Source organism: Bison bison, unplaced genomic scaffold, assembly GCF_000754665.1.
Source record: "Bison bison bison isolate TAMUID 2011002044 unplaced genomic scaffold, Bison_UMD1.0 scf7180017864259, whole genome shotgun sequence".
NCBI classification, from domain to species: Eukaryota; Metazoa; Chordata; class Mammalia; order Artiodactyla; family Bovidae; genus Bison; species Bison bison.
The window spans coordinates 4439530-4458759 of record NW_011494831.1 but is presented as its reverse complement, the minus strand read 5'-3'; the positions used below and the strand labels follow the sequence as shown (position 1 = coordinate 4458759).

At 40.5% G+C, this 19230-nt stretch overlaps 1 protein-coding gene across 1 annotated transcript in view; it reads right to left on the bottom strand.

The window, feature by feature from the left end:
* The window catches only part of GANC (glucosidase, alpha; neutral C), a 63378-nt gene that overhangs the window by 3776 nt on the left and 40372 nt on the right, over positions 1 to 19230 (bottom strand). The window contains 9 exon segments of the mRNA XM_010848015.1: positions 282 to 394; positions 1622 to 1735; positions 5382 to 5456; positions 7983 to 8059; positions 9731 to 9795; positions 13414 to 13580; positions 13582 to 13658; positions 14759 to 14860; positions 18246 to 18342. Of these exon segments, the coding sequence (XP_010846317.1) occupies positions 282 to 394; positions 1622 to 1735; positions 5382 to 5456; positions 7983 to 8059; positions 9731 to 9795; positions 13414 to 13580; positions 13582 to 13658; positions 14759 to 14860; positions 18246 to 18342 (887 nt within the window).

Here is a 19230-nt window from a genome sequence, read left to right as displayed (position 1 = left end):
GGGGAATACTTCCACAATGTATACATTTATCAAGTCATCACACCGTATACTGTAAATATACTACAACTGTATTTGTATACTATACTTGTATATTTATATTAAAATTTTATTTCTATATCATACATTAATCAATCTCGAAGAAAAGAAGATGAAAAATACAAATGGCCTTCATTATTAATTTTTAAAAATAGTACCTTAAAACATTAGCTGTGCATTTAAGGATAGCAAATGGATAGCATAATTTATTTATGAAAGCACATGGCTCTTTTAGCTGCCATTACCTGTTGGTCAAAACACCTGAGGAAAATGAAAACTTCCTGTGCAAGAATTGCTTCTGGTGGAGGTATTGGAAAGAATGCCCATCATCAAGATAGAATTCACCCATGGCAGAACCCTGGAGAGTGGAATCACAGAGAGTATGCTCATGTAATAGTTTTCTTGGAAAAGACTGTCCCTCCCTAAAGGAAATAACTGATTACAAAATCTGTGAAAAATTATGTTGAACAACTGCTTAATATTAAAGCTGTACAAAGTCATCATAAACTATATAAACACTCAATACCCATTTGTGAAATAATATGAATAAGGAAGTCACACAAGAGGAGGCACAGAGAGTTAGGCTTTGTTGAAAGAGATTTAAACTGTGAAGTATGGTCAGTGGCATAGGTGATTTCAAAAATACTGCCCTAAAATGTGACAACAGGTCAAGAAATGTTCACCCAGTGAAACTGAAGTTAAAAGGAAAAAGAATATAATGGATGAGATTAGCTATCTTTAGAAGAACCTCCATTTGGAGAATGGTGCCTACTTCCTACTGTCTTTTGGTAGGAGGATCCCTTTTGCATGTCCGACAATGTCACAGCACTCCATATGGCAGTTCCCTGTTACTGACAATGCTTCATGAGCTATGGACCTCAAGTCTCTTGCAATTTATTCCATGGCCTCCCATGGGCCCAAGGCCCATAGTTTGACCCAAGAATACATGCTTAAAAGAAATGGATGGAAGAGAAAAATGTAAGAAAAAGAAAGTGAATTATAACATTTGCTTAAGAGTGAGGATTTGTGTCTGGCACTGTATTTTGGCAAACGGTTAGGAGAGGAATCTGCCATAGGCCTCATTCAGCTCAAAAGATCTCCTCAAAAGAACAGATCAATTCTGGATCCTTCCAGACCTTACTCTAGGAGATTGTAGTTGTTTGAGCCATCCAATGAGAATGAAAGTTGTTGTGTGTGGGACTGCATCCCTGGAATGTTGCATAGACACAGGACCCTTTTACTGGAGACTGAGAGTCAGGGCTAATCCACATGGCAGGCTGCTATGGCCCAATGAGCTTTCAGCCCAGTGGTGATCAATGCCAAGCTGCAGAGCATGAAGGGTCACAGTACCCTAGAGGAAATTTCTATCATTTCTAGTTCTCAGAGTTCCCTGAAGAACAATTCCAGGAAAGTTAGATAAGTTGGACAATGATGCAGAAATGATTCAAATTTTTGATTTCTAGACAAACATCAGAACCACCTATCCCATAGATGGGCTTCACCACTTTTATACACTCAAAGCTACCACTGTAAAGAGACAGAGTCATAACAAACAAGAGGTGTAAAAGTAATATTTTTCAAGTACCTTAGTGCTTAGAGCGACTCGGAGTCCATACGGGGAATCAGTCATGAAGCCTGTGGATCTTCCTATAGTGGTCTTTATTGGTACCACACTTCCACCACGTTGAAACACTGGTATCTACAATAGGAGAATACTCTCAGAGGAGGATTCATATAAGGCAATTTCAAAGTAGGCTTTTAAAATATTTCATTATACATTCTTTTTTCAAAAATGTTATTTAGTTAGTTTTGGCTGTGCTGGGTCTTTGTTGCTGCGCTTGGGCTCTCTCTAGTTGCACTGAACACAGGCCACTCTCTAGCTGTGGTGCGCACGCTTCTCATTGCGGTGGCTTCTCTTGTTGAGGAGCACAGGCTCCAGAGTGCATGGGTTCAGTAGCTGTGGTGCATAGGCTTAGTCGCCCTGTGACATGTGGAATCTTCCCAGAGCAGGGATGGAACCCATGTCTTCTGAACTGGCAGGTGGATTCTTAACCACTGGACTGCCAGGAAAGTCCCATTATACATTCTTTATAATGCAGACTCTAAAGCAAAATAAATTTGTGAACACAAATTCATTAGTATAGGGGAAAATATCTTTATATAGGGTTCTGTACTCTCCTTGGCTTCAGGCATCCATTTGGGGTCTTGGAACATATCCCTCATGGGGAAGGGGGTATTCTTTTCTCCCAGCTTGTAGCTTACCACAGGCCCTGGCATTAAAAGGAAAAGAGTTCAAATATTAAAAATGGTTCATTTAAAAAATTATTAGGGAAAACTTCTCACCCTCCATCCACTTATTATCTATTCTGACTATCCTATAGGTAGCCTTTCCTGCTTTGTATTTTTAATTTTCCTGTCAATATAACAAACAAGTTTATTTTTAGGACCCTGCTAAAGAGGGGATTTTTATGTCTATGCAAGCAGGCCCAGATATACATGTGTATACGTTCATAAAAGATGGTGGTTTCTTGGTTTGGGATATACAACTGTTGTCCCTACTTTAGCCTATACACTTCTTGGTCCCTGCTTCCCTGCATCACTAGGATGACTGGCTCAATTCTGAGGGTGAATCTGTGAAATCTCTGTTATAGAACCTGCCAAGGGCACTTGGTGTGACTCTGACGACAGAGCTGTAGGCATGGGTCTTCTGGAATAGCACTCCTGGCAAGGACAATCCAGTAGGTTCCGTGCCTCCCAGTGTAGTCCTCTCTTAGGAAGCTCCCTGGATCACATGAGGGCTTATACTTTGCTTTGAGTAAGCTGCCAGTGGGGAGAAGAGCTAGAATACAGTAGGCACCCCCTTCCTCCATGGGGGATACGTTCCCAGATCCCCAGTGGATGCCTGAGACTGAGGAGAGTTCTGAACCCTATATAATGATACCTTCCCCTATACTAATGGGTGGGTAGCATACACAGCTTGGATCTGCTGGACCGAGGGATGAGTCATGTCCTGGGCAGGATGAAGCAGGATGGCACAAGATTTCATCATGCTCCTCAGGGTAGCATGCAGTTTAAAACTTATGAATTATTTCTGGAATTTTCCATTTAGTATTTCTGGACCACAGTTAATACTTTGGGGCCGCAGTTGACTGAAGGTAACTGAAACTGAGGAACATGAAGCCTCGGATAAGGGGGACTGCTGTATACAGAAAGTTGTCAGTGAGGGTGGAGTAGGCAAGATGTCCACCGTCTGCTTGACTCGCAGCAAGAAGTAAAAGCACATTTACTTCCCCACCTGCATCAGTCAATTTCTTCTTCTTTTATTTTCCTTCAAAGAATGATGCAGTAAGTTAATACGGATAGGCCCTGGAGTGGAAGTCCAATTGACCTGGGGTCTTATCTCAGTTCTTATCTCAGTTCACAATTTAGCTGAAACCCTGGACAAGTAATTTAACTTCTCTGAACCTCCCTGTCTTCACCTGTAAGCATGAGGAATTCAAGCAGATGAATGTTAAGGTCTATTCTAGATCTGAAAGTTGGCATCTGAAATCATTTTCTCTATGTGAACGTGAACATGTTAGTCGCTCAGTCATGTCTGGCTCTTTTTGACTCCATGGACTATAGCCTGCCAAGCTGCTTTGTTCATGGGATTTTCCAGGCAAGAATACTGGAGTGGGTTGCCATTCCCTTCTCCAAGGGACCTTCCTGACCCAGGAATTGAATCCAGGTCTCCTGGGTGGATTCTATACCATGTGAGCTACCAGGGAAGCCCTATTTTCTCTATAATGGAGTTCATATTGCTGCTGAGAATTTAAAAAAATAACATACATCTATTTAAAAATTTTCACACTACTTCAAGTCTCTGGTAGTGGCTGTGATTCAGTTGCAGGAACAAACTTCCCTTCAGAAATGCACCCTGGGGGACTTCCCTGGTGGTCCAGTGGTTAAAAATCCACCTTGCAATACAGGGGACCCAGGTTCCATCCCTGGTCGGGGAACTAAGATCCCACATCATGCAGGACAAGTAAGTCTGCACACTACAACTAGATAGTCAGTGCACCGCAACTAAAGATCCCACATGACACAGTGAAGACCCTGCATGCTGCAGCCAAGACCTGATACACCCAAATAAATAACAAATGAGTTAATTTAAAAAAAAAGGAAATGCAGCCTGCATGGGCCGCTCTGGGTCTAACATCATAACTCATAGCCTCCCCTTGGGCCTAGAGGTCCAACTAGAAACTCATGTGTCCTGACTTGGTGCTGTAGAGGCCATTCTGTATGGTATGTGTGCTATCACCGTGTTTACTCCCTGTTGTCAGTGTGATTCTTTTTCTTAGACACACAAAGGTAAATAAATGTGGAAGAACTGTGTCTTCAGTGTTCCAAACTGTGAACTCAGAGTGCATGTTATTTTTATACTCTTTTTTTCCCTTCCCATTTTGGCAGTTTTATTGATAAAAATTCACATGTCATACAATTCATCCATTTACAGTGTACAATTGAATGGTTTTTAGTATATTCAGAGTCATGCAACCATCAGCATAATCAATTAAAAATCACCCCCCAAAAGAAACCCTGTACCCTTTAATGGTCACTCACCATTGCTCCCCAAACCTCTCCCTGCCTTCAGTTCTGTGCTGTATGCTGTGCTTAGTTGCTCAGTTGGGCCCAACTTTTTGTGACCATATGGACTGTAGCCCTCCAGGCTCCTCTGTCCTTGGGGATTCTCCAGGCAAGAACACTAGAGTGGGTTGCCATGCCCTCCTCCAGGGGATCTTCCCAATCCAGGGAATCTTCCCAACCCAGGAATTGACCCAGGTCTCCCAAATTGCAGGCGGATTCTTCACCGTCTGAACCACCAGGGAACCCCTCTACTAATCTACATTCAGTCTCCATGTGTATATGTTACTATACACTGACGTCCTTGGCTCTTGCTATGAAGGCACATGTTATGAACTGAATGTGTCCCCACAAAATTCACAGAGTGAAGCCCCAAGCCCCTGTGTGACTGTATTTGGAGACCTTTACAGAGGTAATTAAGATTAAATGAAGTCATAGGAGTGGGGCCCTGATCCAAACGAGTAGTGTCATAAGAGACAAGACGAGCACACACTCCCTCTACCATAAGAGGATGCATCAAGAAAGTGTCTGTCTCCATGCCAGGAAGAAATCCTCCCCAGGACCCGAACTGGTTGGCCCCTTGATCTGGGGCTTCCAGCCTCCAGACTGTGAGAAATTAACTTTCTATTGTTGAAGCCAGTCAGTCTATGGTATTTTGTCATGGCAGCCTGAGTAAACTAATCAGCACAATAGGTAAAAATAACAGTCTGAAAATAGCTTACAGCGTCCAAGGTTACTGGGATCTTTACTGTACATGCTCCTTTCCAGTGAGCAAATGTCTTAGAGTCATACCAAATCTGAAAAGAAATAGACCTTAGTGAAAAAATGTGTATAAGCACGTTTTTCTCATGATTTCATCATGTAATAAAACATCCATTTAGTTGGATTTCAAATAACCAGAAAGCTAAAATAAGTATAATTAAAAAAAATTTAAGTATAATTTAAAAAATCTTGAATAGAAGTTCGAGAGAACATATGCTTTTAAGAAAATCCCAAAGGACTAACTAACCTAGTACTGAGATGGATTAAGCTGAGTTAAAAGGCCATTCATTTTTCCATCCATCCATCCAAAAGTTATTTACTGAACAACTTACCATGTGCCCAGCATTGCTGGGTACACACAAGTGAACAGAAAGACCTAGAACCTGCCCTCATGGATTTTATAGTTCAACTGGCTTATAAAAATGTAATGATCTTATAGTGAAAAAGATGATGGAAGAGAGAAAACAACAAAACAGAAAAGCACACAGCAAGCAAATAAATTACAAATGAGGCAGGAGAAAAGGAAGTATCTGACAGGGAAACAGACCTTAGAGAAAAACAAATGGAAATTTGGATTACTAATACAGCGTCATTTTTTAAAAACAGAGTACAATTCAGGGACGAGGTTCAAACTCTTATCTGAGATGCCCATCGAGGGGGTTTACTTGCTAAAGTGCCAAAAAGCTCCTGCCAAAGTAATTTGATGGGATAAATCCTTAAGATACTATCTTAAGGATGAAAAGAAAACCTTTTTCTCTCTTCTAGTCCAGTGTAATTTCTGGCAGCCACAGTTCACCTCCTGGGATTATCAGAGGCTGTATAAAGCTGGGATGTTGAATCTGTCACTGTCCTGCCATCACTGGGAGAGGGCTGTGCCCTGACAATTGTCAGCTGCAGTGAACTCTCAATTCAACTGCATCAGTCCTACCTTGTCATGAAGTATTATCTTTGGCTGGATTCAGTTGCCTAATGTATTGTCAAGGATTTCTGTGTCTATGTTTACAAGGGATAATCCCTTAGCTATCTTTCCTTGTAATGTCTTCCTTTGGTGAATTCTAGTAGCTCAAGATAAAAAGTTGGTGGGAGTGAAAGGTTAAAAAAAAAAAAAAAAGGATTCAAACAAGATTTGGGCATTACCCATCAACCATTTCCAGTCTGACTGAAATGAGAGGCATAGGGTGTGTGGTAACATAATCAAAGATTCCCAGCCTAAGAAGGGTACAACTGGTACAAAACACCATGTAGATGAGACCCAGAGCTTAGTTACTGAGCTCCTCACCCAGCAAGTACTTACAGATGGCCTACTATGTGCCACATGCCTGTCTAGATGTGAGGGATACATTAACAGGCCATTAATGCGAGACCATTAACAGATAAAAATCATGGCCTTCAAAAAGCTAACATTTTAATGGGAGAGATAAATAATAAACAAAACATAAAAGTAAATTTTAGGATGTTTAAAATGGCATGTTCTACAGAGACAAATAAAGGATGCAGGAGAACTGGATAGTACCAGGGGCAGTGGGAGTGGTCTGTAATCTTAAAGAGGGTGTCAGAGAAGGCCTCCCCAAGAAAGAGACTTGCAGGAGAGGGATGTGCTGTATAGAACACGGGAAGGTGACAGCCAGGCTGTGAGATAGCTCTCTGCCCGTTGTGGTACTTTACTAGCTAATCAGCAAGAAGCAGCGGCTCTCCTACCCAGGCTACCCAGGAAGATGTAGCAAGAGAAACAATCACAGAACACTCCTGGAAACAGGAGTGTTGAAAGCATAGGCTACATAGTCATAACAGTGTGATTGAAATGATAATAGGTCATTAATAGAAACTGTGGCAAAGTCAGACAGGGAGCTAGCTCCTCTTAATGGGAGCCTGCACTTAGAATTAATTTAAGAAACTCTTAGCAGAAATGCTTGGCAAGCCATTTCATTTAGCTGTTGTAATATTTAACCTTTTTCTCAGGTTTCTGCTTTGCAGGGGAACCTTTGTAAAGAGCCCCCACCTTCAGAACTACAAATTCCTAGAGAAACCAAGCAGAAAGAACATCATTCATGGGCTTTCTGTAGAAAAGCCTGGTTATTGTCATATCAGTGATGACAGGTGTAGTGGGCTGGATGGTGGCCCTTCAAAAAGATGTATTTGCTTCCTAATCCCTTATCTTTATGGGAACAGATTTGACTAAATTGAGGATCTTAAGGTAAGGAGATTATCTGGATTTATTTAGATAGGCTCTAAATATCATCACAAGTGTCTTGTAAGAGACAGATGGTTAGAGGAGACACAGACACACACAGTGAAAATGGAGGCATAGACTGAAGCGAGGTGGGTACAAGCCAAGAAATGCCAAGAGCGCAGGCAGCCCCCGGAAGCGGAGAGCGTGGAGAGTGGCATGGCACAGCCTCTCCCTCAGAACCTCCAGGAAGAACCAACTCTGCCCACACCAAGATTTTGGACTTCAAGCCTCCAGTACTGTGAGAGCATAAGGTTTTGTCGTTTTAAGCCACCAAGTTCGAAAGGAAGACATACACACGTAAGGTATGCAGATGTTTGTTGTTTACTGTTACCTCACTTGACCCTGGCAGAAACACATCAACAACAGTAGCTTTTGGTTCTGTGACTGGATGAACCAATAAAGCACCTCCTGAAAAGTGGAGAAGAAATAAAGTTGAATATCATTATGAGAGGTCTGAAAACATCCCTTCTCCTTAAATTTTTTTTTTAATTTAAATTTATTTATTTGTAATTGGAGGATAATTGCTTTATGTTATTATGTTGGTCTCTGCCACATATCAACATGCATGAGCCTTAGGTATACATATGTCCCTTCCTTTCTGAACCTGTCTCCCACATCCTACCTTCCACCCCATCCCACCCCTCTAGGTTGTCACAGAGCACCGGATTTGAGCTTCCTGTGTCATACAGCAAATTTCTACTGGCTATGTAATTTTACATATGGTAATGTATACATTTCAATGCTGCTCTCTTAATTGAGTGCTTTTGTGGTTTCAAAGACCACTCAACTGAACTTCTTAAAGGCAGAGATCCTGGTGAGTTGAGCCAATGATTCCTCAGGGAGATGTATTGTGAGTTAGAAAGAGGACAGGTGATCAGAGGTGACTGTATCATTGCCTATCATTAATGCACTTACGGTGTATTAGGATTACAGCAGGGACCCTGACATAGGCCAGCACAGTCTCACTTTGTGCACAGCTGTGGTATGAAAGCACCATTTCACTTCTCCAAGTGCTTCACTGTTTGCTATATGTGACTTTAAATGTAGTGAGTCTACAACTGTGACCCAGAGGTGTGGTCTGCACAGATATTCAGGCCCTCTTTCTTGGGCAGGTATCATCAGGAAAACTATAATTCCCTTAAAGGAAATCTGGATTATTAATTTTGTTTTGATCTTGGCACTAGCATATGTAAAATTCATCCAATTACAAATTCACTATTTAATTCAACAAATATTCATTGAATTCTGCTGAGGACCAGGCACTGTGCTAGGCTCGAGGAATGTAGCTTCAAATTAGACAGACACGGTCCCTGCCCTCATCAAGTTTACAGTCAAAACCAGATATTAAACAAGTAATTACAAATTAATTAGAGCTAAGACAAATAGTAAACTGGTAAAAGTACAAAATGGAATGAAAATTATGTATTAAGAGGGACTGATTTTGACTAAGGCAGGTGGAATTAGATATTAGGAAGCAATTTTGATGAGGAAAATTTTCTCTAAGGAAGTAGTAGCTTTTTAACTTGAGACCCAAGGATGAGTGGAGACCTAAAGAGATAGGTTTTTTACATTTTGGGGGTTCTACTCTTTAGAAACAGAATTCACCTTTTGGGCAACTCTCTGCCAAACCTGGCCTCTTGAACACATTACCCAAATGATAAACTTTCCTGTTCCAAATATGATTAACCCAACCAAAAACAAACAAACAACCCCAGTCCTGTTTTGCATATGAAATAAGCTCTTCTGGGTCGTTACAAAGATAACTGTCTGGTTTACTTTTTTCGACTTCCCTTCTCTGTGGTGGTATCTTAAGGCTTAGAGGTGGTCCCTGAACAAGAATTCCAAACGGCATTCACAAACGCAATGGGTTTATATGACGTTAACATGCTATGAGAAGCACTACATGACGAAAGAATAGAGTTGGGATCCCACCAATACACGAAAAATCTTGGTGATGAAATTTCTTTTCTTTTTGGCTTTCTTGAGACTAGGGACTTTTTAGTGTTCCTATACTAGAAAATATAATAAAAACATAATTATAGTATTTCTCAGAAGTAAAATTAATCCAGAAATGCTCACCCAGCATGTATTCATCTTCCACACTAAAAGTCTCTAATTCATTAGGGAACTCTACCCACAGAGGCCTGGGGAAAAGAAAAAAGAAATTTCTTACTTCAACATCATTAGATTTTTTTTTATAATTCAATCATTCATATTTTCAGTTTTATAACTATTCAAAGGAAATTGGAAAAAGTCAAGACTCTTTTCATATGAGTCAAGATTATTGTTTTTTAGTTGCTAAGTCTTGTTCAACTCTTTGCAGCTCCATGGGCTATAGCCCATCGGGCTCCTCTGTCCACGGGATTTCTCAGGCAAGAATACTGGATGGGTTGCATTCCCTTCTTCAGCGGATCTTCTAGACCCAGGGATCGAACCCAGTCTCTTACATCCCCTGCGCTGGCAGGTGGGTTCTTTATCATTAGCACCAACTGGGATCCCCTTGTTATGATTACTATATACTTTTCTTGTATGAAAGAGCTGTCTGTTAGCTTAAATGGTCCAATTAAAGCTTGAGAATTCTAGTACCCAAAACTTCTTGTTCTCATTGTTGAGCACTAAATTACTCTGACAGGCATAATCAGAACTTTGCCCAAGTCCAAATGCCTAATATGTTTGGTGTAAAACAAACTAAATGTTTTTTTAATTAATTTATTTTTAATTGAAGGATAACTGCTTAACTGGATTGTGTTCAGTTCAGTTCAGTCACTCAGTCGTGTCCGAGTATTCACGACCCCATGGACCACAGCACACCAGGCCTCCCTGTCCATCACCAACTCCTGGAGTTTACTCAAACTCATCTCCATTGAGTCGGCGATGCCATCCAATCATCACATCATCTATCGTCCCCTTCTCCTCCTGCCTTCAATCCTTCCCAGCATCAAGGTCTTTTCCAATGAGTCAGCTCTTCGCATCAGGTGGCCAAAGTATTGGAGTTTCAACATCAATATCAGTCCTTCCAATGAACACCCAGGACTGATCTCCTTTAGAATGGACTGGGTGGATGTCCCTGCAGTCCAAGGGACTCTCAAGAGTCTTCTCCAACACCACAGTTTAAAAGCATCAGTTCTTCGGTGCTCAGCTTTCTTTACAGTCCAATTCTCACATCCATACATGACTACTGGAAAAACCATAGCCTTGACTAGATGGACCTTTGTTGGCAAAGTAATGTCTCTGCTTTTGAATATGCTATCTAGGTTGGTCATAACTTTCCTTCCAAGGAGTAAGCGTCTTTTAATTTCATGGCTGCAGCCACCATCTGCAGTGACTTTGGAGCCTCAAAAAATAAAGTCAGCCACTGTTTCCACTGTTTCCCCATCTATTTGCCATGAAGTGATGGGACCAGACACCATGATCTTAGTTTTCTGAATGTTGAGCTTTAAGCCAACTTTTTCACTCTCCTCTTTCACTTTCATCAAGAGGCTCTTTAGTTCTTCTTCACTTTCTGTATTGTGTTGGTCTCTACCAAACTTAAATGTTGGTAAAACTGAATTTTATAATGTAGAATCTGTGCCATTTTTTAATTGTTACTGCTTTTCATGCATCCTTAATCATTATGTAAGTGAAAAGAATTGGTTTTTCTTATTTTCAAGTTGGCAACATTTTTGGAGGTTTCAGAAACTTGTGTGGTGTTTGGGTTTTGTTTTATTGTTACTGTTGTACACAGCTAAGTAGGAGGCATTTGGGCTTATTAAAATCACAAAACTTTCAATATCTCTGGATATTAACTTCATGGTTCTAACGTTGCTTTCAATTTCATGAGGGAAAGATACTTTTTAATAAGAGAAACATTTTCATTTTATTCACTAGCCTTTGTAATAATCTACTTCTTTGTTATTAAATAGTAATGAAGCATCTAAACTTGGCTGGTGTCTAAAATCACCAGGAAAACTTCCAACAAACATAGATCTCTGGAACTTAACCAAGGGACTCATAATAGGTTTGGAGGTCTAGCCTGGGAATCTGTATTTTTAAAAAAGCTCCCCAGGTGATTCTGATCTGAGTCAGGCTGAGGAACTGCTGATCTATAGGTCTTGATGTACTACGTGTGTCTCTGTGTGTACTGGTCTCTAACCCGGAAAGATGGCATTCACATCTTGCCTTCAAAATAGAATCAGAATATAATTTATACACCAGGAAAAGCCCTAAGGGTAAGAGAGAGCTAAGACTGGCAGAATAAGTTGTTCTTCATGAGAGAAGGCTTGTGGGTGTGGGGGATGAAAAAGCTACTTTCCTCTATCCTTCTAGGTTTTTCTGACTGGTCTAAGAATTAAGTTGACAAGACAGAGTTTAACAGGAGAAAATCAAATTTAATGATGTATAAACAGGAGCTCCATAAAAATATACTGCCTAAAGACAAGATAGGCAATTGAGGCTGATATAACACCTGAGAGAAGGAGAAGTGAGTGAGGTTTGGGACTTCAAAGGGGAGGAAGGAAACTTCCCCTGGCAGTCCAGTGGTTAAGACTCTGTGCTTCCCCTGCAGGGGGCACGGGTTCTGTCCCTGGTCTGGGAACTAAGATCCCATATGCCTCATGGTGCAGCCAAAAAAAAAAAAGATAAAAAACCAAAAGTGAGGCAAGATATTCACTTGGAGATGGAAAAAGAAATGTTTGATAAACATTTGTGGGGCCATGCAAAGACAATGGGACACAGAGAAGACTTTAGTTCCCAGCGTCCTCTTACTATGCTTAGCTCATATTCCTTATAGGTATCTCTGGTGATAATGTACTTCCTGGACCAAGCTCTTTATCTAAATTCTTATAGGCATTTAAGGAGGAGGTTAAAAAGAAAGACTTCCTGAGCCTTTTGTATGTTTAAAAACAATCAGCTCCTAAGAATCCTCAAGCCGAAAAGACACAGTTTGGGGTGGCATGTTTTGTTTCCCTACAGAGGTTAAAAACTAGATGAACTGAAGTACAAAGTCACTTTATCTTTTCTTTCTCTTCCTTCCTTCTTTCTTTCTTCCTTCTATTTCTGCTGCTGCTGCTGCTAAGTCGCTTCAGTCGTGTTTGACTCTGTGCGACCCCATAGACTGCAGCCCACCAGGCTCCCACGTCCCTGGGATTCTCCAGGCAAGAACACTGGAGTGGGTTGCCATTTCCTTCTCCAGTGCGTGAAAGTGAAAAGTGAAAGTGAAGTCGCCCAGTCGTGTCCGACTCCTAGCGACCCCATGGACTGCAGCCCACCAGGCTCCTCCATCCTTGGGATTTTCCAGGCAAGAGCACTGGAGTGGGGTGCCATTGCCTTCTCCCCTTCTATTTCTATCTCCTACTAAATATTATGGGTTCCCCTGGTGGCTTGGATGGTAAAGAATCTGCCTGGAGTGCAGGAGACCCAGGTTCAATCCCTGGGTCGGGAAGATCCCCTGGCGAATGGAATGGCTACCCCACTCCAGTATTCTTGCCTGGAAAATTCCATGGACAGAAGCTACTATTCAAAGGTTACAAAGAGTTGGACACGACTGAGCGACTAACACTAACCAAATATTAATGCTTCAATCACCAAATAGCAGGAGATCTAGTTTTTATCTTCTGTGACCTCTACTGCCTGACCCTGCTCACAGTTGGTGCTCAATAACCTGACTGACACTTGGTTAAACACCTGGCTTTTCTTTTGCAATCACTGTAATAACTCCATTGCCAGTGGCTGAGGGGGTCTTCTGGTAGAGACTGGTTACTGGGGTGGTGGTGAAGCCTGTTTACCTCATGACAGGTTGAGAAGCCACGTGTGCAGAGTAGAACAGAGAATACCAGTAGGGCAGGAGGGTGTAGCGCTCTCTGATGGCTTCTCGGATGAGCCGGGTGTGCTCCTCCCCAAAGAGCCAGGGCTCCCGTCGCTTGGTGTTCATGGTGGCATGGCCACGGAATCCGATCTTGGTAGGCTCCTGCCTGGTACCACCGCACTAGCAGCTCTGCCTCTGGATCCCCGATGAAGCCACCTACATCCGCTGATTAGTCAGTAAAGAAAGGCTGAGTGAGATACCCGGGCGTCACAGATGATGCCCACAGGTAAGATAAGGCCTTGCAGACCAAAAGGGCAAAGGTATGTATGTGCACTCAAAACGACAGCATCAAACTGTGGCCTCAGATTAGGAAGCACACACTACAAACCTCAGGCTGTTTGGGGATCTGACAATATGCTCTTCGAATATGTTCTTCTCCTGTCAAAAGGCTTTATTGCAAGATCAACATTTCTGTTTGTCCTGGACCTTGGTAACTCAGAAACTGCATAATATCTGCCTGACTCAATAAGCCTGTATTTAGTGATGGCAGGAGGAGGTGGTGGTTGGCAGTTGATTTTGTTTGAAAGCAAGATAAAAACTATAGAAAGAACTAAAGAGAGAGACATAATCAGAATTAGAAATTTAGGGAGAAAATTTCAGGCTTAGCCCTTAAGCAGGATATAAATTCTTTGTGTCGAATGTGAATTAGTGCTATTAAAAAACACATCTATCAAAATGTGATATTAAGTGCTTCCAGTCCCACAGAAAACAAGGAGCAGCTGGACCTGTAGCCAGGTTGAGCATCTCTATACTGAGATTTCTCATCTGCAGAGAATTACTAGGATTAGGAGAAAGCAACCCATCAGAGAATCTTATTTTAACTAAATTTTATCTTTTCCAAGTGTGTGTGTGTATATATAAAATGCCACAGGATTTCTGTATAGCTGATTTCTGATTTGTTAAATTCTTTGTCGTTCTCTCCATTTTTCTCACTTTCAGATAGAACAGGAGTATTTCAAGAAGAGAAACTCAGTTATCAAGAGTGTCTAAGGAACAGAGCAGTAAGACAATGAGGAAAAGAACACTGTGGCTCGCTTTCCGATAACTTTACTTCATGTCCTCAGTTCAGATGAGACGCTCACAGTGCTGAAACATCTCCTTCATTCTCCTCTCTAGTCTGTTCTCCATTCTCCTCATTTTCTCTTTCCCACGTTTATTCTGTTGAAAACAACTCACAAGAAGGGATTTCTGACCAGCTTTAATGAAAACATCCCCCTGCCCTGACTGATTCTTCTCTCACTTCAGACCTGAGGCTATCATCTTACCTCCACAAAAAGAGATCCCAGTCACGCTGAGGGTAAGTAACATAGGGATAGAAATTTTCAGGTGACTCCACTCTGCCGTGTTATCACCTGTCCACACAGCACCTTTGGTCATCAGTAAGAAGGTATTAAAAGAAAAAAAAAAGAAATCAGCCCATGTGTACTCAATTTCATATTTAGATTCCATATTTGTAATAGACAAACTAATATAAAGGAAAACATTTCTTTCTTTTAATTAGTTAATTGTGAAAGTTCTTTATATAGTCTGGATACAAGTTCTTTGATAAATATATATGTATATTGTAAATGTCTTTTCTCAGTCTGTGACTTGACTTTCATTTTCGTAACAATGGGCTTCCCTGGTAGCTCAGCTGGTAAAGAATCTGCCTGCAATGCAAGAGACCTGGATTTAATTCCTGGATTGGAAAGTTCCCCTGGAGAAGGGAAAGGCTACCCACTCCAGTATTCTGGCCTGGAGAATTCCATGGACTGTATAGTCCATGGGGTCACAAAGAATTGGATATGACTGAGAGACTTTCATTTTCTTAACAATATCTTTTAAAATTTTTGGTGAAGTCCAATTTATCATTTTTTATGTTTTGTGCTTTTTGTGTTATAAGAAATTTTGCCATCTCAAAGTCACGAAGGTTTTCTACATTTTTTGTCTAGAAGCCTTTTGTTTGTTTTAACTTTTATAATGTAAGTATATTCCATTCTGAGTTATTTTGTGTGTATGGTGTGAGGTAAGGGTTAAGATTTTTCCCCGCCCCACCCTGCCCCATAAGGATACCCCATGTTTCAATACTATTTATTGAAAAAACTCCTTTCTCCACTGAATTGCCTTGGCAACTTTGCTGCTAAATATTTGATCATATATCTGTCGGACTTTTTCTGGATTCTCTATTCTGTTTCATTGATCTATATGCCTATGTGCTAGCCTACTTTCTGCAAAATCCTCCGTAAGAGGTTTTAAGACCACATGAGGGAGACAAAATAAAGTAGCAATAACAATAGTTAACATTTATAGAACCCTCACTGAGCCAGGAGGTATGCTACTTTGCTTGTATTGTTCCATTTAATCATCACAACAACTCTATCAGGTAAACACTAACTTTATTTTACAGCAGATGGAAATATGGCAAAAGTGGATATGGTAGGATTTGAGCTCAGACAGTCTGACTCTAAAGCCAGTGCTCTTGAGCACTGAATAGTTGGTAAGAACTTGTAAAGATATATAACACTAAAGAGAGTCATAAAAGAAAATAACCTTATTTTATTAAGTCTATATTACTCCTGAAACATTTTGCCTCTCTTTTACTAAAATACTTTTGGTGGCTATTTTTGTTTTAATATTTTGTAGAAATTTTAGGCTGTCCTATGGCCCTCAAAGGAAAATATTTTCAAGGGATTTTTCTTTTAAAACAGTACCTTCATAATTCCTCCTGGACTTCAAATGAGGTATGCATATATCTACATAACGACTTTGAAACTCACAACATTCTTATAAAGTAACAAAGTTCATGTAAATATGCAGATGTTTTCAGGTCTCAAATGGCTGTTTAGTTGGGAAATTCTCTCTGGCTGTTGGTCTCAGCACAGGACTTGATACGACAGTATTCTTTGTAATACCTCACTTAATACACTTTGGGGGTAAGTCAATAGCTTCACACAGAGTATTGAAGACTAGCCAATGGGCCAATATATTTAAGAGATAAAAAATTACTTATATGCATATCTTCTGTTATTTTTTAAAATATAGCTGATTTACAATTTTGTGCTAATTTCTGCTACACAGCAGTGATCCAGTTATACATATATACATTTTTCATATTCTTTTCCATTATGGTTTATCTCAGGATATGAATATAGTTCCCTGTGCTACACAGCAGGATCATGTTGTTTATCCACTCTATATGTAATAGTTTGCATCTGCTAACCCAAAACCCCCAGCCTACCCCTCTACTACCTCCGGTTATATCTTTTTTAAACTTCTCCTTATAAATGTTTTCATTCAAAGACCTTACTTGTTTTAGTGATTAAAAAGGATACTTATAGAGAATTTGGAAAACAGATAAAAAAGAAGAAAATTAAAATAACTCATAATCACCATGGTACTATATTCATTTAGATTACTGCATGTGTGCTTGCTAAACCGCCTCTTTCGTGTCTGACTCTTTGAGACCCCATGGACTTGAGCTGGCCAGGCTTTTCTGTCCATGGGATTCTACAGGCAAGAATACTGGAGTGTGTTGCCATGCCCTCCTCCAGGCCATCTTCCCAACTCAGGGATCGAACCCAAGTCTCCTAGGTCTCCTGAACTAAGAGGTGGGTTCTTTACCACTAGTGCCATCTAGGAAGCCCCATTTAGATTACTACCTACATATACCTCTCTCTCTCTCTCTCTCTCTATATATATATATATATATATATATATTTTAAACAAAATCAGGATAATATATAAACATTTAGGTATCCTGCTTTTTCCCCCCTCATCTACCCTGCAATTAGGCATATATTAAATATCCTTATGATAGTCTATCATATGAATACACCATAACCTAATAACTATTCCCTTACTGTTAGATATCTGGATTTTCTTTATTTCTTTTTATTTTCAGGAATAATGCTGTGTTGAGCATCTCTGTATATCTTTGCCTGGTGATAATATTTTGGCCTTTTACAGAGTACCATTGGGGCTGGTTTTCAGGGGTGGAGTAGGAGGCCTAATAATGTCTCTGGTAAAATAAAGGCTGGATCCCTCAAACTAGGACCTAAGCTTCAGGTTATTTATGCAAGGCCAGGGGACTTAAAATAGCCTTCCTGCCATGGGGTGGTTAGGTTGAACTAGATCTGCATTAGCTAGTAAACTGGATCCAGCTATAGATGACACTGACCACAAGCAAAAAAGCTAGGTCTATTTTAAACCACATTGCTTAGTGGAACAGGTGGTTGAAGGAATGTTAGAAGTATATTTTCTCTGGTCTTGATAAATCAAAGAGACAGGGTCAAAAATGGCCATCCCAGAAAATAGATTCTCTAAAGACATTCTCCCAACTAAGTGGCCAATTCTTCCATGGAAAGTGAAAGTGAAAGTTGCTCAGTCGTGTTTGACTCTTTGTGACCCCATGGACTATACAGTCCATGGAATTCTCCAGGCCAGAATACTGGAGTGGGTAGTCTTTCTCTTCTCCAGAGGATCTTCCCAACCCAGGGATCAAACCCAGGTCTCCCTGATTGCAGGCGGATTCTTTACCAGCTGAGCCACAAGGGAAGTTCTTCCATGGGAAACAAGTAACTAAACTTTATTAAAATTGGTTTACTCTGTCTCAGGACAAAATAAATATTTCAGGGTGCATCACTCTCTACAATCTAAGGGCTGATCTACTGAAAAGGAAAGTATCAACAGAGTTGCACCATATACCATATATGGTCAAAGGGACAGGCTGCTGGCTTGTGTTTTTTAGTATGATCATATTGAGCCAGTCCTTACCATATTTTTGTGATCCAGCAAAGAATGAACGTGTAAGAACAAAGGGTCTCTCCTTTCCTTTAGATCGCTGGATCAGTCCTTCTGTAGTGGCCATTTGCTGTGATGTCAAAGAAGAAAAATTTCAAGTAGACGACTGAATTATGGCATGGTGCAGACATCCCCAATAAGCTATTTCATGTGCAAAGAGTAAATAATAGGTGGGAACATGAAATGGAAAATATTTAAAAAATCTTCCAAATAATTTTCATGATATAATGAAACTGCTCTAAATTTCCCTATTAAAAGAGTGAAACAATTTCTTTGATTAAAATAGCAATGAAACAGGGGCTTCCCTGGTGGCTCAGAGGTAAAGACTCTGCCTGCCGATGCAGGAGACACAGGTTTGATCTCTGGTCTGGAAAGATCCCACATGCTGCGGAGCAACTAAGCCTGTGCACCACAACTACTGAGCCGATACTCTAGAGCCTGGGAGCCACAGCTACTGAGCTTACGTGTCCTAGAGCCCATGTTCCACAACAAGAGAAGCAACTTCAGCGAGAAGCCTGCACACTGCACCTAGAGAGTAGCTCCTGCTTGCCGCAACTAGAGAAAAGCCTGAGCAGCAATTAAGACTCAGCACAGTCAAAAAAGTAAATCAATAAAAATTGAAAAATAGCAATGAAATAATGGTAAATAATAAAAGAGGATTAATTTGGTGCTTATTATTGTAGGCATTTTTATAAGATTTTTTTCTTATAACTTACACAACAACCTCTGAGATAGTTTTCATTAATGGAAAAAACTGAGCTTCAGAGAGGTTAAGTGACTGGCTCTGGCCTACATAAGAAAATTCTTCAACTATAAAGTAGTTGACAGTTATAGCAAGAGGCTGCATAGAGAAGTAAACTGATACTATCTGGAAACCATGCCATATGTAGCCAGCAGCTCCCACTGGAAAATAGCAATTGGTGGTAGGGTCACAAGAACACTGTTAAATTCTGAAGAT